The sequence below is a fragment of the chloroplast genome of Phaseolus vulgaris, assembly GCF_051622355.1.
Source record: "Phaseolus vulgaris chloroplast, complete genome".
Lineage (NCBI taxonomy): Eukaryota > Viridiplantae > Streptophyta > Magnoliopsida > Fabales > Fabaceae > Phaseolus > Phaseolus vulgaris.
The window spans coordinates 60,865-80,000 of NC_009259.1; the positions used below are offsets into that span (position 1 = coordinate 60,865).

The following is a 19,136-nucleotide window of genomic DNA, read 5'->3' on the forward strand; positions in this document are numbered from 1 at the left end:
AAATAAAAAAAAATGATAAAATACAATCTAGATTTATCTATAAGCTCTATAACTTGTAATGAAGTTTATACTTGATAGAAAGGTTATTATCATATAGAGTTTGACGAATGAGATGAAATTGAGTTCATTAAAGACGAAAAATGAAAAAAAAAAGTATTTCCCTTCTATATCTTATATCTATAGTCTTTTTGCCCTGGTGTATCTCTTTCACATTTAAGAAAAGTCTGGAATCTTGGTTTATTAATTGGTGGAATACTAGTCAATCCGAAATTTTCTTGAATGATATTAAAGAAAAGAGTATTCTAAAAAAATTCATAGAATTGAAGGAACTGTTTTTCTTAGATGACATGTTAAAGGAATGTCCGAAAACATATCTACAAAATCTTCGTACTGGAATCTATAAAGAAACAATCCAATTAATCAAAACGCACAACGAAGATCGTATGAATACGATTTTGCACTTTTCCACAAATATAATTTGTTTCTTTATTCTAAGCGGTTATTCTATTCTTGGTAATCAAGAACTTATTCTTATTAACTCTTTGGTTCGAGAATTTATATATAATTTAAGTGACACAATAAAAGCTTTTTCTATTCTTTTATTAACTGATTTATGTATAGGATTCCATTCAACCCGTGGGTGGGAACTCATTATGGGTTTCGTTTCTAAAGATTTTGGATTTGCTCAAAATGATCAAATTATATCCGGTCTTGTGTCCACTTTTCCAGTCATTTTAGATACAATTTTCAAATATTGGATTTTCCGTTATTTAAATCGCATATCTCCATCACTTGTAGTGATTTATCATTCAATGAATGATTGACAGAAAACCCGATTTACTTCAATTAAATTAAAGTTTTTAGCTAAAAAAAGAGAATTTTTAATTTTCCCCTTTTTTTAAACTTTTGAAATCCCCGTTAAATTAAAAATGGGGGTTCCGACCTTGGATAGGGAACTGTGCGAGTGACCTACCTAATCTTATTGTAGAAATTTTCAGGATCAATGAGTAGACCATGCAAACTAGAAATGCTTTTTCTTGTATAAAAGAAGGGATTACCCGATCCATTTCTATATCGGTCATGATATATATAATAATTCGAGCACCCTTTTCAAATGCATATCCAATTTTTGCACAGCAGGGTTATGAAAATCCCCGAGAAGCAACCGGTCGTATTGTCTGTGCCAATTGCCATTTAGCTAATAAGCCCGTGGATATTGAGGTTCCACAAGCGGTACTTCCTGATACTGTATTTGAAGCAGTTGTTCGAATTCCTTATGATATGCAAGTGAAACAAGTTCTAGCTAATGGTAAAAAGGGAACTTTGAATGTGGGGGCTGTTCTTATTTTACCGGAAGGTTTTGAATTGGCACCCCCCGATCGTATTTCGCCTGAGATTAAAGAGAAGATAGGCAATCTGTCTTTTCAAAACTATCGCCCTACAAAAAAAAATATTCTTGTGGTAGGCCCTGTTCCTGGTCAGAAATATAAGGAAATAACCTTTCCTATTCTTTCCCCGGATCCCGCTAGTAAAAGAGATATTCATTTCTTAAAATATCCTATATACGTAGGCGGGAACAGGGGAAGGGGTCAGATTTATCTTGACGGGAGCAAGAGTAATAATAATGTTTATAATGCTACAGCAGCAGGTATAGTCAAAAAAATAATACGAAAAGAAAAAGGGGGGTACGAAATCACTATAGTAGATACATTGGATGAGCATGAAGTGATTGATATTATACCTCCAGGACCAGAACTTCTTGTTTCAGAAGGTGAATCTATCAAACTTGATCAGCCATTAACAAGTAATCCTAATGTTGGTGGATTTGGTCAGGGGGATGCGGAAATAGTACTTCAAGATCCATTACGTGTCCAAGGTCTCTTATTCTTCTTGGCATCTATTATTTTAGCACAAATTTTTTTAGTTCTTAAGAAGAAACAATTTGAGAAGGTTCAATTGTTCGAAATGAATTTTTAGTTCCGCGTATTTATCAACATTTTTTTGATAATTTTTGTAATTCTATATCTGTATAATATAAAAAATATATATATATTCAAATATGGAAAAGTTACTGTAAGGGGAATTCTTTGTTTTTTCTTTGTCCTTTCCTAGAGTCCGATTCCTTTTTGTTTGTGTTGAAATCGAAATATTCTAAAAATAGAAAGAAAATAATATTTTTTCATCCCTTCCTGAAAAATCCTATATCTTAGTTTCTATTTTTTCCAACTTAGAATATGTCTGCCAGATAATCTTTTATTGTATATAATATGTAGTGAAAAAAAAAAGAATGAAATGGAATTTTTTGAAACATCGGACGAAGTAGTCGTTTATATGAAAAAAAGATTCGAATTTTTAAGAACTCAAAGGGATCCACTTGCATTCGTCAAAGAAAGCGTGGATCCCCGTTGAGTTCTTACGCTTTCATTTCAAAAACCCAATTAGAATACGATGACTACAGAGATGAGCCCAATCCGGAATACGAACCATAAAAGAAAATACCAATTAAACCGATCACAGTAATACCAGTTACAGTACCTATTATCCAAAGAGGAATTCTTCCAGTAGTATCGGCCATTTATCCCACTTTCCTCCACATTTAATCACGTAGTCAGTCATGCTAAAGACATAAACAGTAATAGATAATTCTGAAATGATATCCTTCCAAATGGGATAAAAGAATTGCTAATAGATATATATTATTCACTATTCCAATTTCTTCTATTAATTCTAATTAATTGAAGAAATAATTTGAAAATAAAACAGCAAGTACAAAAATAAGTAATAACCCCCAGTAGAGACTGGTACGATTCAATTCAACATTTTGTTCATTTGGGTTTGATTGTGTCATAGCTCTATAATTCAAATTAGGTTTATCGTTGGATGAACTGCATTGCTGATATTGATCCCAAAAAAGAAACAGTGGGTACCGCTAGTCCGTGAACAGCTAACCATCGTACTGTAAAAATTGGATAGGTCCTATCTATAGTCATTGGAGCCTCCTAAAAAGATCTACTAAATTCATCAAGTTGTTCCAAAGGATCAAAACGGCCAGTTATTAAAGGAATTCCTTGTCGGTTCTCTGTAAAATACTCGTTTGGGCGGGGACTTCCAAATACATCGTAAGCTAGACCCGTACTGACAAATAACCAACCTGCAATGAATAGGGAGGGTATAGTAATGCTATGAATAATCCAGTATCGGATACTGGTAATAATATCAGCAAAAGAACGTTCTCCTGTGCTTCCAGACATCTTGAACTCCACATATTCTTGTACAGTCAAAAGGGGGGGATCGATTCCATAAAAAACGAGATCAGTAAGTCGAAATTTACTGAAATGTAATCCTTGTTAGATCGTCCATTTTGTACCAACGGTGTCTTTTGAGTATACCGAATCAGTATAGCTATCCTTCTTCTAACAGAGCAATGAAATTTCACAATCAGTGTCAAAATCTAATACTAGATTTTTTTCTTCTTTCTTCATTGATTGTCTCGATGTAGTCAAAAATCTGATAGACAATTTTGCAAAGTTTGGGCATATAAAAAATTTTTTATAGTAAATTTTTTGAGTAATAATAAAAAATGAAGGTTCTTAACATTTCAAATTGTTAGTTTTGGATTAGAAACTAAAGATTCATTAAAATCGGAATATGAGAAAAGGGTTTCTAATCATTCATAAAGGAGATTTTCTATTTGAATTAGATGCCAAATCCATCAATATATTTTTTGTGGTTGTTGAAGATTTTTTTTCTATTTTCTTCTACATGAATTTGAAGTGAAATAAAATGAAATAACAAAGTTATTATTCTTTGTTTGAATATTCATAATTTTTCTTTTATAAAGAGAATTCTATTGGATATCTATAGAAGAATACTCAATATTTTCATTAGAGCAGTTTACTTAATTCCTGAGTTGATGAAGAAGTCTGTTGATTTGGAATCACAGGATGGGTAGATGTAACAGATGAGTAATTGATTTCTCAATTATGGTACTCTATTTCTTTTTATTGGTCTGTAATAATTTAGTGATGAATCGCCAATTTTAAATTTTATCTTTCAAGTAGGATTTTGTTATCTTCTTCTTTTTTCTCTCAAAAATGGAAATTTAGGGAAGTGCTTTATAAACATATGTATAAAAATAACGACCATATTTCATTTAGTTTCTATATGCTCACTATCACTAGTTATTTCGGTTTTTTACTAGCGGTTTTAATTATAACCTCGTCTCTATTTATTGGTCTTAGTAAAATACAACTTATTTGATTTGTAATTTTGAGAGGAGAGGAAGAGTCCATTTTGGTATAAGACATTCTATCATTCCTTACTATGTAAATTTCCAATTCTCGGTCGTTGAGATTCATGAGCAATACAGATTAATATTTAAGGATAGATATTACCTTTCTTTTTACTTTCCGAACAAATAAAAATGATTGAAGTCTTTCTATTTGGAATCGTTTTAGGGTTAATTCCTATTACTTTGGCTGGATTATTTGTAACTGCATATTTACAATACCGACGAGGTGATCAGTTGGATCTTTGATTCATTAATGTCTCTTTTTTTGTGGATTCCCTATTTATTTAGTTTTAATCCTAATCGACAAGGATAAAATTCATACTTTCTTTTGAATGTTCAATTATTTCAGTGTAATTATCAGGCGAACAAGACTAGAATCACGCTCTGTAGGATTTGAACCTACGACATCGGGTTTTGGAGACCCACGTTCTGCCGAACTGAACTAAGAGCGTTTTGTTTTCATTAATTCTTTTATCTGATCCAAATTAATTTTGCATATATATATATATATATTCAGTATGTATGTTAAATTTGAATTCGTCTTCAAAGGGAAGGGGGTCCCGGTTTATTGCTCATCTCATAGAATACGGAATATCATAGAATACGGAATATCATATGATAAGTAATAGTTAGGGATAGGGATGACAGGATTTGAACCCGTGACATTTTGTACCCAAAACAAACGCGCTACCAAGCTGCGCTACATCCCTTTTCCATTTGTTTCTAGTGTTATTGTAAAGAATCTTTATATTGTTTTCCACATTTTTCTTTGTTGATATCTATCAACAGAGAAAAAAAGACTTAAATAATAAATCAAAAGAAAGGAGGATTTGAAATGCGAGATCTAAAAACATATCTTTCCGTGGCACCAGTAGTAAGTACTTTATGGTTCGGGGCTTTGGCGGGTCTATTGATAGAGATCAATCGTTTTTTTCCAGATGCACTTATATTCCCCTTTTTTTCATTTTAGTTATTGACCCAGGAAGGGGTGAAGAAGATTATAGGTCCAATTAAATATGAAATATGTGTAATTAACCTACTCTTCTTTTTTATTCTTTTTTATTAGAATTATAATAGGAAAGATAAAGAAGAAAGAGGAATTTGGCCTCATTTAAATTCGGAGTGAAACTCGGGATTTGGTCCAGGCTTCAATGGAATTGAATTATTCATTCAATTCCTATGAAAAAGAAAGTGAAAGCAGAAATCAAATGGATAGGTTGGGGCAACCATATCATAAAAAATACTAAAAAAAAAGTAAAATACTGTATAGCAATTTGCAACGAAATCTAGTTCCAGATCCATGTATTCTTTTTGTGCTATCTTTTTTGTACTAGATTCAATTAAATTGCAACGAAATCTTTCATCATTTTTCGAATTATTCTTTTTTATTTTAGTTGTTTTCGTTTTTTTCTTTTTCTTAGATTCGAATCCGAAAAGAGTTAAGTGAATTAAAAACCCAAAGGAGGTTCATGTCCCAGGGTAAAGTAAAGATATCTGAGTAATTGTTCTTTTGAAAGGTACTGGTTGTGATAAAAAGAGTCTAAATAAGGAATCAATCGGTATTTCTAGATAGATTACTAAAAAGAATCGACACAATATGCCTAGTCGATTGGAATTAATAAAATTATGTCCCCGTCGTTATATAACAACATATGCTAAAAAAGGAAGAATAAAAAAAAATACAAATCCTTTGATTATATTTCTTGTAATAAATTTTATTTTTGGAATAGGGATAAAAAAACTATGGAAAAATCTAAGCGACTCTTTATTAAATCGAAGCGATCTTTTCGTAGACGTTTGCCCCCGATTCAATCGGGGGACCGAATTGATTATAAAAACATGGGTTTAATTTGTCGATTTATTAGTGAACAAGGAAAAATATTATCTAGACGCGTAAATAGATTGACCTTAAAACAACAACGATTAATTACAATTGCTATAAAACAAGCTCGTATTTTATCTTCGTTACCTTTTCTTAATAACGAAAAACAATTTGAAAAAAGCGAGTCGACTGAGAAAATTACTACTTTAAGAAAAAAAAATAGAAATTAAAAATTCGAAATCCAATTTGAATTTCTATTCGAATTCAACATGGATTGATGTTTTGTTCGAAAATTAGGATAATTCCATTTGATTTTTTTGTTGTAAGAAAAAAAAGATAATAGGTAACGAAGAATCATTTTTTTTTGAAGCGTGGTTGTTTCTTTTGATAGCTTTATCATATGATAAAGCTATCAAAAGAAACAAATTTCTATTCTATACCTTCCTGGAGTAAATAAGGGGGTTTTAGGTTTTTATTATATTGTTGGCAATCATAAAAAGACAATTCTCTTTTAATATAGCAATTTGGGCAACTATTTTACGATTCAGAAGCAATTGCCTCGTGTATAGACTATGAATTAAATTACTATAAATATAAGATACTTTTGGATTCCCGCGAATTACTGCATTTATTCGACTAATCCATAAACCACGAAAATCTCTTTTTTTCCTATCTCTATCACGATGAGCCGAAACCAAAGCTTTCATTTTCTGTTGAGTAATAGTTCGAGTAAGTCTTGAATGAGCTCCGCGAAAACTTGATACGAATAAACGAATTTTTGTCCTCCGTTTGCGAGCTATATATCCTCGTTTAATTCTGGTCATTGAATAAATGATATTTTGAGGAATAACTTTTTCACTTTTCAGTTATTCTTTTTTTATTCCTAGTCTATTAATAACAAAAATGGATTCTTCCGGTGTATAAAAAAAAATTCCAATGGCTCTTGCTACTATAACCACCCCAACCACGATTTTTTATATTTTTTTGATAAACATTGAACCTCCAAATCAGAAATTGTATTGATACTAGATATCAAAAAAAAAAAAGAAAAATAGTAAATGAAATAGGACACATATATAATTTATTGGTGGGTTCCTTCGTTTCTATGATTTTTTTTTAGAAATGGCCAGGTCCTCTCTATACACCGGAGCCTTTTTCTTTTCATTTTTGATTCATTTAATCAATGTTATTGTTAACTTGTACAGTTCACACTCTATGGCTCTACCCATGCAATATTGAGTAAGTAGGTTTTTTCACAACGAAATCTAGTTATATAGTAACGGTATTTAATTATGAAAATTTGCTGGGTAGCTGACCCTCTTATTCCATTCTTACAAAATCCATCAAAATTCATTCATTAAGGACATACTTTATTTTGAATTGAAATAGTATTTTCTCCGCTTAACAGGTAACTTTTTTTTGTTACCGATGGGAAAGTCCTTCTCATCTTAAATTGCAAATTAGTATGATTGGTTTTGCACCAATCGAAACCATAAATTTGATACAAGATAGAAGAATGTAAAGAATTATATAATTGTATACAAAAGTAAGGAATTATATATAAGTTAAGATATTGTGAATGTAGTTTTCGCATTCATACTATCTTAACCGATTACCAATACTGAAAACTTTTAATTGGTTTTTTCTTTCTTAGTTTTTCATTTGAACGAGTCGCACATACACCCTGGTACACGTTCCTCGGCGTTGAGGGCATCCCTGAAGAGCTGGGGATTTTGTGACGTTTCGGATTGGCTGTCTTGTGTTTCTAATAAGTTGTTTCATAGTTGGCATGGTAAGTCGTACTATATATATATAGATTTTGGTATAATGAGCAGGTTTAGATCTATCCTAACCGTGAATTACCTATATCCTATCTTACTGATAGCCTATATTATTGATACTCTATTAATAGATTGAGAGATATTCTCTGAAAATGTAAAGTAAGAAGAGTAAAAAATGAAATTTCCAATCCTGTATTTTAGTAGAATCAATCTTGCCACCGATTTTTTATTCAACTGCTACAAGATCTACAATTCCATGAGCTTGGGCTTCTGCTGCTGACATAAAAACATCCCTTTCCATGTCTTCCGATATAACCCATAAAGATTTGCCCGTTCTTTGTACATAAACCCTTGTGATAGTTTCACGCATTTTCAGTAGCTCTTCCGCTTCCAGGATAAATTCTCCCGCTTGTGCTTCATAAAAAGAACTAGCGGGTTGGTGGATCATTACCCTGATTATATCACTTAAGTAGTATTTCCCTTATCTTGATAAATATTTTTAGAATTCTTTATCCTATGTTGGTATATTGCTAAAGATTGTCTTTATTCCCAAAATAAAGGTAAAAGGGATAAAATAAAGCCAAATAAGAAAAAAGCAAAAAGAATATTCAATAACCGTACAAGCATTTTGTATTGATGCATACGGCTTTTGCACCTATGCAATTCATTTTTTCCTAAAAGTATTTTATTCGATGAATTTTGTTTCTACATTTACAAATTTATTTTTTTCTATCAAAGAAAAAAGAAGTACAAAATCTACTGGGTCTTTTGGATCCGGATCCTTAAATAATAAACAATAGAATCACCAACTTTCTTTTTTCTTTTTGAATCTATTTTCAAATACTACGATGGTTCCGTTGTTTTTTATATCATTTTGGTATTCAACAATCCAAAAGTTTCTTTTTTTTTTTTTCATATGTTATGGTTTCTTCTGATTCAAATAAAAATTGTTAAAAGCTTTCTGGTATGAAAAAAAACAAACAAGTCTGCGACACTAAAATTAAACTAGGTTCCTTATCGATCAGATAAAATGGTAAATACCCTCTTTTTCATACTACTCTTTCTATATATAATTCAATAATTTAAACAAATTGCATATGGAATTCAAAATACCATGCTATTATTACTTTGGTTTTTATGGCGAAGGTATAGTATATATATATAGATATCTATTCTATATATTTTTAAAGAAAAGAATCATTGGCGCCAAGCGTGAGGAAATGCAAGACGTTTGGTAATTGTGCCTCCTGCCAAAAGAAAGGATCCCATTGAAGCAGCTAATCCCAAACATACTGTCTGTACATCTGGTTGTACAAATTGCATAGTATCATAAAGAGCTATTCCAGGTATTACCCAACCGCCCGGAGAGTTTATAAACAGATATAAATCTTTATTCTCTTTCTCTATGCTCAGATATATCATAAGACTAATAAGTTGATTCGATATTTCACTATCAACGTCTTGACCTAAAAAAAGTAATCTTTCTCGATAAAGTCGATTGATTAGGATTCCATTTTTTCCTTAAAAGCCGTACATGCACCTTTTGATGCATACAGTTCATCAAAAATTATATAAGCAAAAAAGGAATCAATGTGTCGATTTGAATCTTTTTCTTTTTCTAATGGATTTCTTCGAACTAAAAAAAAAGAATAATATACTAAATTTAGTGAACTATCTTCTCATTGATGTATTGCTTTCATCGAGATCGAAGCCCAATCACAATGTAATTTTCTTGTTTCTGAATGGACTTTTTCAATTCTTTTAGGTTTCTTTTCTACTCTGAGTAAAGATCTGCCCGATTTGCATTTGCACATATAGAACAAATATTCCAAAACTATGTCTTTTTATTAGAACTTCTTCCTTTTCTGAATTTATTAATGTTTTCTGTAAAATAGAATATATGGATATGATAGAAGTAGTGATCATAGCTATATTACCAATTGGTTTTTTCTACACAGAGCCTGAGTACTTGATTTTCTTGGTCCAATTAAGCCAACCATAAATTATTCATAATTTCGAGTAATAATTTGGAGATTTTCTCTAAAAATTAAAAAATCGATAGAATTTTACTTCATTACACTTCACGCTCCCCATTTTTTTATGTTTATGATTGAGTCATTCTCTTTTGGGGGTGAAAGAGGGGATATCTCGATCGGGGGAGAAAACGGGTCAATCCCATATAACCTACTATATCTGACAAGTCGCACTATATATCAACCCAAGATGCATCACGGTCCCCGGGGGTTCGAAAGGGTACTCTTGGAACACCAATGGGCATAAAATGGACAATTAATAAAGTCATATATCTCACTTTAGTGTGGAAACGTAAGAATTAGCTTATCGTGTTCAAAATGATTTACTTTATTTTAGATTGATATTGCTTTTTTTTTTAGAAAAAAGAATACTAAATAAAGTTAAATTGTTACGAAAGGGTCATTGGGGTGATAAGTGAATATGTCTGCATTTACTTATTTAAATATTCATACAGAAAGTTGTCAACCCCTCTCGTCTCCTCACCATTGCGTATTGTTACTTATCCGGTATAGAATAAATCTGTTTCTTTTATTTCTACAAATACGATTGTTCCATTTTCCAAGAGAATCTACTGAAAGGCTATAATAATTTTTTTCCAGTGCAATAAAGTTACACAGTGTCTATTTTTTGTTGAAGGGGTATTTTTTCATGGGTTTACCTTGGTATCGTGTTCATACTGTTGTATTAAATGATCCGGGCCGTTTGCTTTCTGTTCATATAATGCACACAGCTCTAGTTGCTGGTTGGGCCGGTTCGATGGCTCTATATGAATTAGCAGTTTTTGATCCCTCTGACCCTGTTCTTGATCCAATGTGGAGACAGGGTATGTTCGTTATTCCTTTCATGACTCGTTTAGGAATAACTAATTCGTGGGGCGGTTGGAATATCACAGGAGGGGCTATAACGAATCCGGGTATTTGGAGTTACGAAGGTGTGGCCGGAGCACATATTGTGTTTTCAGGCTTGTGCTTTTTAGCGGCTATTTGGCATTGGGTTTATTGGGATCTAGAAATCTTTTGTGATGAACGTACTGGAAAACCTTCTTTGGATTTGCCAAAAATTTTTGGAATTCATTTATTTCTTGCGGGAGTAGCTTGTTTTGGTTTTGGCGCATTTCATGTAACAGGATTGTATGGTCCCGGAATATGGGTGTCTGATCCTTATGGACTGACTGGAAGGATACAATCCGTAAATCCCGCGTGGGGTGTGGAAGGTTTTGATCCTTTTGTTCCGGGGGGGGTAGCTTCTCATCATATTGCGGCAGGAACGTTGGGCATATTAGCGGGTCTTTTCCATCTTAGTGTGCGTCCACCCCAACGTCTATATAAAGGATTACGTATGGGAAATATTGAAACTGTCCTTTCTAGCAGTATTGCTGCTGTCTTTTTTGCAGCTTTTGTCGTTGCTGGAACTATGTGGTATGGTTCAGCAACAACCCCCATTGAATTATTTGGTCCTACTCGGTATCAATGGGATCAGGGATACTTCCAGCAAGAAATATATCGAAGAGTTGGTGCGGGACTAGCCGAAAATCAAAATTTAACAGAAGCTTGGTCTAAAATTCCTGAAAAATTAGCTTTTTATGATTACATCGGAAATAATCCAGCAAAAGGGGGGTTATTTAGAGCGGGTTCAATGGACAATGGAGATGGAATAGCCGTCGGTTGGTTAGGACATCCCATTTTTCGAGATAAAGAGGGACATGAGCTTTTTGTACGTCGTATGCCTACTTTTTTTGAAACATTTCCAGTTGTTTTAGTAGATGGGGACGGAATTGTTAGAGCCGATGTTCCTTTTCGAAGGGCAGAATCAAAATATAGTGTCGAACAAGTAGGTGTAACTGTTGAGTTCTATGGTGGTGAGCTTAATGGCATAAGTTATAGTGATCCCACTACTGTGAAAAAATATGCTAGACGTGCTCAATTGGGTGAAATTTTTGAATTAGATCGTGCTACTTTGAAATCAGATGGTGTTTTTCGTAGCAGCCCAAGGGGTTGGTTTACTTTTGGGCATGCTTCATTTGCTCTGCTATTCTTTTTCGGGCACATTTGGCATGGTGCTAGAACTTTGTTCAGAGATGTTTTTGCTGGTATCGACCCAGATTTAGATGCTCAAGTAGAATTTGGAGCATTCCAAAAACTTGGAGATCCAACTACAAGAAGACAGGTAGTATAACATTCTTTTGTTCTTTTCTACTTTTTTATAATTTTGAATTTCACATAAAGAACTTGATAAATCTTGATTTGAATCCTAGCATTTACTCTTTTTTTTTGAAAAGAGCCCCCCCCCAAGAAACAGGTATGAAAGCTATAATTGTAAACCACGATCAAATCTATGGAAGCTTTGGTTTATACATTCCTCTTAGTTTCAACTTTAGGAATTATTTTTTTCGCTATTTTTTTTAGAGAACCCCCTAAAGTTCCGACGAAAAAGGTTAAATAATTTTTTATTATCTTAATTGAAGTAATGAGCCCCCAATAGGGAGGGCGCATTACTTCAACTAGTCCCCATGTTCTTCAAATGGATCTCTTAGTTGTTGCGAGGGTTGCCCAAAGGCAGTATATAAGGCATACCCAGTAAAACTTACAAGTAAACCAGATATAGAGATGGCAATTAGGGTTGCTGTTTCCATTATTAAAATTTTAAAGTTTCCAGATCACAATAGATCTATAAGATAAGATCCTTATATTTACAGCGGAATGGTATACAAAGTCAACAGATCTAAATGAATAAAAAAGAGTATTTATGGCTACGCAAACCGTTGAGGATAATTCTAGATCTGGTCCAAGACGAACTGTTGTAGGGAATTTATTGAAACCTTTAAATTCAGAATATGGTAAAGTAGCCCCAGGGTGGGGAACTACTCCTTTGATGGGTGTTGCAATGGCTCTATTTGCGATATTTCTATCTATTATTTTGGAGATTTATAATTCGTCCATTTTATTGGACGGAATTTATATGAATTAGATTCACAAAAATCGAGTCATTAGTTTTTCAATAGAAAGTGAAGCATTTAGGTTTCTTATTGTTTGTTAGTCTATTCCATTTTGATTTGGTAGTTTGATCGTAGAATTTCTTTGTTTCTGTATTTCCGGAATATGAGTGTGTGACTTGTTTTAATTGGTCCTATTGAAAGTACAGAACATCAATCTGTCATCTTGATAGAGATGGTTTTATTCCGTCAGATATTTAATCTAGTATCTGGAGCACGGAATATAGAAAATAGATTCTAAAAATCTGAAAACTATGATTCATACTAAATATTTAGACCTCGCAACTGGACTTAAAAACCTTTTCAAAGAGTTGTAAAAATGAATTGAAAAATTTTTATTCTTTCAAGCTTCTGGAGTTTGTCTTTCTTTTGAGCAAAGGACAAATTTTTCCTTTCATTTTTGCATTATATCTATTGATTGAAGAAGTGATGATCCAGCAATTCTTACTCAGGGAATTTTTGGACTTCGATGAAAGGTTTTTTTTAATCATCGTGGTGCTAGTATGAATCTGAGGTTTTTTTTTATTGATTCATATGGTCCTAACAAGAGAATCCTTATACAAATTAAAGAATAAAGAAGACAGCAGTAAAAACACATTATACAAATAATAAAATGAAGTAAATGATAGAATATTCAAGAGGCCTTAAAAGATTACGATAAAGACAAGTGTGCCGACTTGAGATTTTGGCATTATAACCAAAAAGAATAGCTTTCGGATTTCTATTTTTTATTATCGTAAGAGAAAATTAGAATCATAGGATTAAATAAAGCAGTTTCAAACTTTCTATTACAGATATCTGTTTTTGTTACAACCAATATTTGGGTATTTTTGTTTGAGCCGTACGAGGTGAAATTCGCATATACGGTTCTCTGAGGGGGTTCCTTTGGGTTACCTATCTCAATAAAGTTTATGATTGGTTCGAAGAACGTCTTGAAATTCAGGCGATTGCCGATGATATAACCAGTAAATACGTTCCGCCTCATGTGAACATATTTTATTGTTTAGGAGGAATTACACTTACTTGTTTTTTAGTCCAAGTAGCAACGGGGTTTGCTATGACTTTTTATTATCGTCCAACCGTTACTGAAGCTTTTGCTTCTGTTCAATATATAATGACTGAAGCTAATTTTGGTTGGTTAATCCGATCAGTTCATCGATGGTCGGCAAGTATGATGGTCTTAATGATGATTCTACACGTATTTCGTGTATATCTTACAGGTGGTTTTAAAAAACCTCGCGAATTAACTTGGGTTACGGGTGTAGTTTTGGCTGTATTAACAGCATCTTTTGGTGTAACTGGTTATTCCTTACCTTGGGATCAAATTGGTTATTGGGCAGTAAAAATTGTAACAGGCGTACCCGAAGCTATTCCTGTAATAGGATCGTCTTTGGTAGAGTTATTACGCGGAAGTTCCAGTGTGGGCCAATCTACCTTAACTCGTTTTTATAGTTTGCATACTTTTGTATTACCTCTTCTTACTGCTGTATTTATGTTAATGCACTTTTCAATGATACGTAAGCAAGGCATTTCTGGTCCTTTATAGTGAATATGGATCATAGATATTTGTAATCACAATCATTTTTTATTTTGGGGAGGATTTGATTTCATTGCTACAATTATGGATTATAAAACAAAATAAGACATGTATTTAGATATTTCTCTTCAACTTAACAAAAATTGAATTTTTTTTTACATACATGAATAGTTGAAGGGAACTCTCCAAACAAAAAATGGATTATGGGAGTGTGTGACTTGAACTATTTATTTGGCCGCGCAGATATATGACTTTATCTTATCTGCCACATTAGAATTTACAATTAAATGTGTCTTTTTTCCAACCACCAAGCAAGGCTCTTACAGAGAGGGTAGGCTGGTTTTACTTGAAGAGAATCTTTTCTATGATCAGACTCAATTTTATTCTGCATCAACAGGCTCCGTAAGATCCAGTCAAAAAAGTTATGTGATATAGTCTGAATTCTATATAGTATGACAACGCATTCATTTCCTATGCATTGATTCGATTTCTGATACTATTGGAGTGAACAAAGTTGATCTAAAGAACAACGTGAGTTAGGTTTGATTAGTAACAAGTAAATTCTTTGTACATAAAAAGTATCAATCTTTTTTTTTGGACAGGATAACAATTGCAAAGTTTGAGATCACCCAGAAAGCATTAGCAACTTGAAAAGTCTACTTGGGTATTGAGCATTTACTAAAGTTTACTTAAAAAGAACTTAATTTTTTTTTTCAATCAAAAAATTGTAACTTTCGAAAAAGAAAATCGAGTTTATTTTCTTACTTAGAATCTTCATATATGTGTGGATAACACATACATTTTTTTCTATTTTTTTATATAGATACAGTTGAAAGATTTGATTAGTGCTCGAGCCGGATGATGAAAAATTATCATATCCGGTTCTTTCGGAGGATGGATCTATAAGAATTCACCTATCCCAATAACAAAAAAACCTGACTTGAATGATCCTGTATTAAGAGCTAAATTGGCTAAGGGAATGGGTCATAATTATTATGGAGAACCCGCATGGCCTAACGATCTTTTATATATTTTTCCAGTAGTCATTCTAGGTACTATTGCCTGTAACGTAGGCTTAGCGGTTCTAGAACCATCCATGATTGGGGAACCCGCGGATCCTTTTGCAACTCCTTTGGAAATACTACCAGAATGGTATTTCTTTCCCGTATTTCAAATACTTCGTACAGTGCCCAATAAGTTATTGGGCGTTCTTTTAATGGTTTCGGTACCTACGGGATTATTAACAGTACCCTTTTTGGAGAATGTTAATAAATTCCAAAATCCATTTCGCCGTCCAGTAGCAACCACCATCTTTTTGATTGGTACTGTAGTTGCCCTTTGGTTAGGTATTGGAGCAACATTACCTATTGAGAAATCCCTAACGTTAGGTCTTTTTTAAAGTTAGAATAGAAGATTAGTTTCATTTTTAATTCATTTTTAAATCAAATATCATGACATCTGTATTGTATATCTAGGGATAATTCTTTGTGAACTTACTAATCCCTAGATACATCTATTCCGTTTTAGATATATTCTGAACATTTGGATTTGTTCTAAATATTTAAATTACATATTTTGTTTGTTTAGTTTAGAAAAAAAAATAAATTTGAAAAAATCCTATGGAAATAGATTGCAATTTCATGCAAAATATTTTTGTATTTTTAAAATGTCCAATATAGATTTTCCATCTTCTACGTGAAAATGTTCAAATTTCAGAAGGTCTTCTTGACTGTTACTCAAAAGTTCTAATAATGTGTGAATATTGGATCTTTTTAGACAATTATAGATCCTGGGAGGTAATTCTAATTGGTCTATAAAAATAGATTTCAATGCTATTTCTTTTTGATTTTTCCTTAGTTTATCCTTAACCAATATATCATGAAAAGTAAAAAGGGGCAAAGTAACTTTGTGTTGATTTTTTTCTAAATGAAAGTTATCTTCTTCTGCGTGTAAAAAGGGAATAAATAACTCAATCAAATTTTGGGAGGCTTCATAAAGGGCTTCCTTAGGAGTTAAACTTCCATTTGTCCATATCTCGAGAAAAAGTATCTCTTGTTTTTCATTCCCATTGACATAAGAATGAATACTATAATTTACATTTCGAACAGGCATGAATCTAGCATCTATATCATAACTTCCGTCTTGAAAGTTTTTTAGTGTTTTTATACGATACCCCCGATTCCTCTCAATTTTTAATTCAATACACAAATGAACAGGTTCTGTTACGTTGGCTATATGTTGTCTATTATCAACGATTTCCACCGAAGGTGGTAAAATGATGTCTTGAGCGGTTATATATCCAGGACCTTTGAAAGAAATCGATGCGTCTTGTATTCCATACATATTACTTTTCAATACAATTTCTTTCAAATTCATGAAAATTTCATGTACTGATTCTTCAATACCTATTATGGTAGAATATTCATGTGGTATTTTCTCTGATTTTACACATGTGATACATGTTCCCTCTATTTCTCCGAGTAAAATTCTTCGGATTGCAATGCCTATTGTATCGGCTTGACCTTTCATAAGTGGGGACAGAATAAAGCGTCCATAATAAAGACGCTTACTGTCTATTCTTGATTCAACACATTTCCATTGTAGTGTCCGAGTAGAGACTCTTAATTTCTCTTGAACCATAGTAATCTATTATTTTGATCAAACTCTTGACTTGTTTATTTCTCTTGAAATATTTTTAATGTTTATTTTGAGTTTTATACACGTCTTTTTTTAGGAGACCTACATCCATTATGTGGCATAGGAGTTACATCTCGTATAAAATTTAAGAGTATACCACTTCTACGAATAGCTCTTAATGCTGCATCTCTTCCGAGACCAGGCCCTTTGATCATGATTTCTGCTCGTTGCATGCCTTGATCCGATACTGTTCGAATAGCATTTCCTGCTGCAGTTTGAGCGGCAAAAGGTGTTCCCCTTCGTGTACCCTTGAATCCACAAGTACCAGCGGAGGACCAAGAAATCACCCGACCTCGTACATCTGTAATAGTTACAATAGTATTGTTGAAACTAGCTTGAACATGAATAATTCCTTTTGGTATTTTACGCGTATGATTCCGCGAACCAATACGTACATTTTTACGCGAACCTGTTTTAGGTATATATTTTGCCATATTACATTATTTCATTAAAAAAAAAATAAGTCTAAAGGGTATGGAGATATCCATTTCATGTCAAAAACGCATCCTTTTCAAATTCTTTTATAATTGAATATTCGATTATATATATCTATTCATTCTATTTATTTGATTTCGATAAATATCAAATACAATTTTTTAATTCAAATTGAAAAGTTTAAATCTCAATAATATTGAAAAAATGGATTTTTCATTTTGATAGAATAAATAGAATAATAGATTTAATTTTTTAAATTTCTCTATTTTTTTATCTATTCTATTTTTTTTAGAAAGCTTCTGTTTGTTCAAATATTATCCTTGTCTTTGTTTATGTTTTGGATTGAAACAAATTACTATAATTCGTCCCCGTCTTCGAATCAATCGACATTTTTCACAAATTTTACGAACCGAGGCATTTATTTTCATATTTGACATTCCTTAAATTAGTTAATCCCAAATTTTGGAAGAAAATAAGGGTTCCTTACATTTTTAACTCCTATTAGTGGCCTTTTTCATCAAATAAAGTTGAGATTCAAAAACATCTTAATTTAATTGAATGACTTCCTTTTTTTTCTTTCCTTAACGTATGCCCATAATAAAGTATTGGAAACCTAGCCTAGAATAGAAAGAAAAATTAAATTTGCATTTCTTTTATATCAACCTTAAAACCCGGGCAAATAATTTATGGATAAGTTATTCATTTAGTAATTCAATCTTCGTGAATTCCCATTCCCCCTTTTTTACAATTCCAGTTAAATCCCTTCTTACATTCACAAATCTATAGATCTATACAAATAGATATATATCTATGAGAGATGAAGTTCTATTAGAAACTTGCATTTTTTTTCTCTCTTTTTTTTACATAAATGAAATGGATACAAGTTTCTAATAGAATTCGCATATTAGAAAGATTACCATATATAACATAAAACTTCGCCGCCAATTTTTTCTAATCGAGCCTCTCGATCTGTCATTATACCTCTAGAAGTGGAAAGAATGACAATCCCCATGCCCCCTAAAATTCGAGGGATTTTTTTATAATTGTAATATATTCGTAGACCGGGTGTACTTATTCGTTTTAAATTTAAAAAACTTTTATACGATTCTTTTCTATTTCTTCTATACCGTAGAGTTAAAACTAAAAAAGATTTGTCGTTTTCTCTATGTTTTCTGATGTTTTCAACAAAACCCTCTCGTAAAAGTATTTTTACAATTTTTTCAGTAATGTTAGTAAAAGGTAATTGAACCATTCCTTTTTTATTAATGTCAGCATTTCGTATATAGGTTATTATGTTGGCGATAGTGTCCTTCCCCATGGTAAACAAAAAATATTGCTGCCTCTGACTTTTTATATAATCAACATACTCCTTACATAAAATGTTTTTATTTGTGTCTTTTTTATCTATAGATATATCTTTATAACTCATTATAGCTCATTGACTAAGTTCGTTGAAATTTCTATTGTGACTAGCATCGACTATTGTCAAATAAACAATTCAAAAAATCGAATCGAATAAAAGAAGATATTCAACTAAAGCAAATAGA

The 19,136-nt window shown here is 32.3% G+C and overlaps 23 protein-coding genes, 2 non-coding genes and 1 pseudogene across 26 annotated transcripts. All coding sequences in view use genetic code 11, as the record gives it.

Moving 5' to 3' along the window:
- The first annotated feature begins 140 nt into the window (after window positions 1–140).
- cemA (envelope membrane protein) lies at window positions 141–824 on the forward strand. Its single transcript has one exon. The coding sequence runs from the start codon at window positions 141–143 to the stop codon at window positions 822–824; it is 684 nt and encodes a 227-aa protein (YP_001122819.1).
- A 190-nt stretch (window positions 825–1,014) lies between these two features.
- petA (cytochrome f) lies at window positions 1,015–1,977 on the forward strand. The gene has a single exon. It carries the CDS (start codon window positions 1,015–1,017, stop codon window positions 1,975–1,977), a length of 963 nt encoding a protein of 320 aa, YP_001122820.1.
- A 475-nt stretch (window positions 1,978–2,452) lies between these two features.
- Window positions 2,453–2,575, reverse strand: psbJ (photosystem II protein J). The gene has a single exon. It carries the CDS (start codon window positions 2,573–2,575, stop codon window positions 2,453–2,455), a length of 123 nt encoding a protein of 40 aa, YP_001122821.1.
- Window positions 2,576–2,731: 156 nt separating this feature from the next.
- Window positions 2,732–2,848, reverse strand: psbL (photosystem II protein L). The gene has a single exon. The coding sequence runs from the start codon at window positions 2,846–2,848 to the stop codon at window positions 2,732–2,734; it is 117 nt and encodes a 38-aa protein (YP_001122822.1).
- Window positions 2,849–2,870: 22 nt separating this feature from the next.
- psbF (photosystem II protein VI) lies at window positions 2,871–2,990 on the reverse strand. Its single transcript has one exon. The coding sequence runs from the start codon at window positions 2,988–2,990 to the stop codon at window positions 2,871–2,873; it is 120 nt and encodes a 39-aa protein (YP_001122823.1).
- Window positions 2,991–2,999: 9 nt separating this feature from the next.
- On the reverse strand, window positions 3,000–3,251 carry psbE (photosystem II protein V). The gene has a single exon. It carries the CDS (start codon window positions 3,249–3,251, stop codon window positions 3,000–3,002), a length of 252 nt encoding a protein of 83 aa, YP_001122824.1.
- Window positions 3,252–4,164: 913 nt separating this feature from the next.
- petL (cytochrome b6/f complex subunit VI) lies at window positions 4,165–4,260 on the forward strand. Its single transcript has one exon. The coding sequence runs from the start codon at window positions 4,165–4,167 to the stop codon at window positions 4,258–4,260; it is 96 nt and encodes a 31-aa protein (YP_001122825.1).
- A 163-nt stretch (window positions 4,261–4,423) lies between these two features.
- petG (cytochrome b6/f complex subunit V) lies at window positions 4,424–4,537 on the forward strand. Its single transcript has one exon. It carries the CDS (start codon window positions 4,424–4,426, stop codon window positions 4,535–4,537), a length of 114 nt encoding a protein of 37 aa, YP_001122826.1.
- A 132-nt stretch (window positions 4,538–4,669) lies between these two features.
- trnW-CCA lies at window positions 4,670–4,743 on the reverse strand. Its single transcript has one exon. It is a non-coding gene; the product is annotated as a tRNA-Trp (tRNA).
- Window positions 4,744–4,927: 184 nt separating this feature from the next.
- Window positions 4,928–5,001, reverse strand: trnP-UGG. The gene has a single exon. It is a non-coding gene; the product is annotated as a tRNA-Pro (tRNA).
- A 125-nt stretch (window positions 5,002–5,126) lies between these two features.
- Window positions 5,127–5,261, forward strand: psaJ (photosystem I subunit IX). Its single transcript has one exon. The coding sequence runs from the start codon at window positions 5,127–5,129 to the stop codon at window positions 5,259–5,261; it is 135 nt and encodes a 44-aa protein (YP_001122827.1).
- A 501-nt stretch (window positions 5,262–5,762) lies between these two features.
- On the forward strand, window positions 5,763–5,970 carry rpl133 (ribosomal protein L33; annotated as a pseudogene).
- A 64-nt stretch (window positions 5,971–6,034) lies between these two features.
- rps18 (ribosomal protein S18) lies at window positions 6,035–6,343 on the forward strand. The gene has a single exon. The coding sequence runs from the start codon at window positions 6,035–6,037 to the stop codon at window positions 6,341–6,343; it is 309 nt and encodes a 102-aa protein (YP_001122828.1).
- A 234-nt stretch (window positions 6,344–6,577) lies between these two features.
- Window positions 6,578–6,937, reverse strand: rpl20 (ribosomal protein L20). Its single transcript has one exon. It carries the CDS (start codon window positions 6,935–6,937, stop codon window positions 6,578–6,580), a length of 360 nt encoding a protein of 119 aa, YP_001122829.1.
- An 853-nt stretch (window positions 6,938–7,790) lies between these two features.
- Window positions 7,791–7,904, reverse strand: rps12 (ribosomal protein S12; one part of a trans-spliced gene, as the record gives it; the record has 2 gene entries for this part). Coding sequences YP_001122830.1 and YP_001165473.1 both cover window positions 7,791–7,904 — 114 coding nt within the window.
- A 216-nt stretch (window positions 7,905–8,120) lies between these two features.
- On the reverse strand, window positions 8,121–10,172 carry clpP (ATP-dependent Clp protease proteolytic subunit). Its single transcript has 3 exons — window positions 10,105–10,172; window positions 9,105–9,401; window positions 8,121–8,343 (listed from the first exon to the last, which is right to left on the reverse strand). The coding sequence occupies exons 1-3, from the start codon at window positions 10,170–10,172 to the stop codon at window positions 8,121–8,123; spliced, it is 588 nt and encodes a 195-aa protein (YP_001122831.1).
- Window positions 10,173–10,576: 404 nt separating this feature from the next.
- psbB (photosystem II 47 kDa protein) lies at window positions 10,577–12,103 on the forward strand. Its single transcript has one exon. The coding sequence runs from the start codon at window positions 10,577–10,579 to the stop codon at window positions 12,101–12,103; it is 1,527 nt and encodes a 508-aa protein (YP_001122832.1).
- Window positions 12,104–12,262: 159 nt separating this feature from the next.
- psbT (photosystem II protein T) lies at window positions 12,263–12,370 on the forward strand. The gene has a single exon. It carries the CDS (start codon window positions 12,263–12,265, stop codon window positions 12,368–12,370), a length of 108 nt encoding a protein of 35 aa, YP_001122833.1.
- A 58-nt stretch (window positions 12,371–12,428) lies between these two features.
- Window positions 12,429–12,560, reverse strand: psbN (photosystem II protein N). The gene has a single exon. The coding sequence runs from the start codon at window positions 12,558–12,560 to the stop codon at window positions 12,429–12,431; it is 132 nt and encodes a 43-aa protein (YP_001122834.1).
- Window positions 12,561–12,673: 113 nt separating this feature from the next.
- Window positions 12,674–12,895, forward strand: psbH (photosystem II protein H). The gene has a single exon. The coding sequence runs from the start codon at window positions 12,674–12,676 to the stop codon at window positions 12,893–12,895; it is 222 nt and encodes a 73-aa protein (YP_001122835.1).
- Window positions 12,896–13,026: 131 nt separating this feature from the next.
- petB (cytochrome b6) lies at window positions 13,027–14,466 on the forward strand. The gene is made up of 2 exons: window positions 13,027–13,032; window positions 13,825–14,466. The coding sequence occupies exons 1-2, from the start codon at window positions 13,027–13,029 to the stop codon at window positions 14,464–14,466; spliced, it is 648 nt and encodes a 215-aa protein (YP_001122836.2).
- A 194-nt stretch (window positions 14,467–14,660) lies between these two features.
- On the forward strand, window positions 14,661–15,856 carry petD (cytochrome b6/f complex subunit IV). Its single transcript has 2 exons — window positions 14,661–14,669; window positions 15,383–15,856. The coding sequence occupies exons 1-2, from the start codon at window positions 14,661–14,663 to the stop codon at window positions 15,854–15,856; spliced, it is 483 nt and encodes a 160-aa protein (YP_001122837.2).
- Window positions 15,857–16,095: 239 nt separating this feature from the next.
- On the reverse strand, window positions 16,096–17,097 carry rpoA (RNA polymerase alpha subunit). Its single transcript has one exon. It carries the CDS (start codon window positions 17,095–17,097, stop codon window positions 16,096–16,098), a length of 1,002 nt encoding a protein of 333 aa, YP_001122838.1.
- Window positions 17,098–17,171: 74 nt separating this feature from the next.
- rps11 (ribosomal protein S11) lies at window positions 17,172–17,588 on the reverse strand. The gene has a single exon. The coding sequence runs from the start codon at window positions 17,586–17,588 to the stop codon at window positions 17,172–17,174; it is 417 nt and encodes a 138-aa protein (YP_001122839.1).
- A 315-nt stretch (window positions 17,589–17,903) lies between these two features.
- On the reverse strand, window positions 17,904–18,017 carry rpl36 (ribosomal protein L36). Its single transcript has one exon. It carries the CDS (start codon window positions 18,015–18,017, stop codon window positions 17,904–17,906), a length of 114 nt encoding a protein of 37 aa, YP_001122840.1.
- A 485-nt stretch (window positions 18,018–18,502) lies between these two features.
- rps8 (ribosomal protein S8) lies at window positions 18,503–18,907 on the reverse strand. Its single transcript has one exon. The coding sequence runs from the start codon at window positions 18,905–18,907 to the stop codon at window positions 18,503–18,505; it is 405 nt and encodes a 134-aa protein (YP_001122841.1).
- Between the last annotated feature and the right edge of the window lie 229 nt (window positions 18,908–19,136).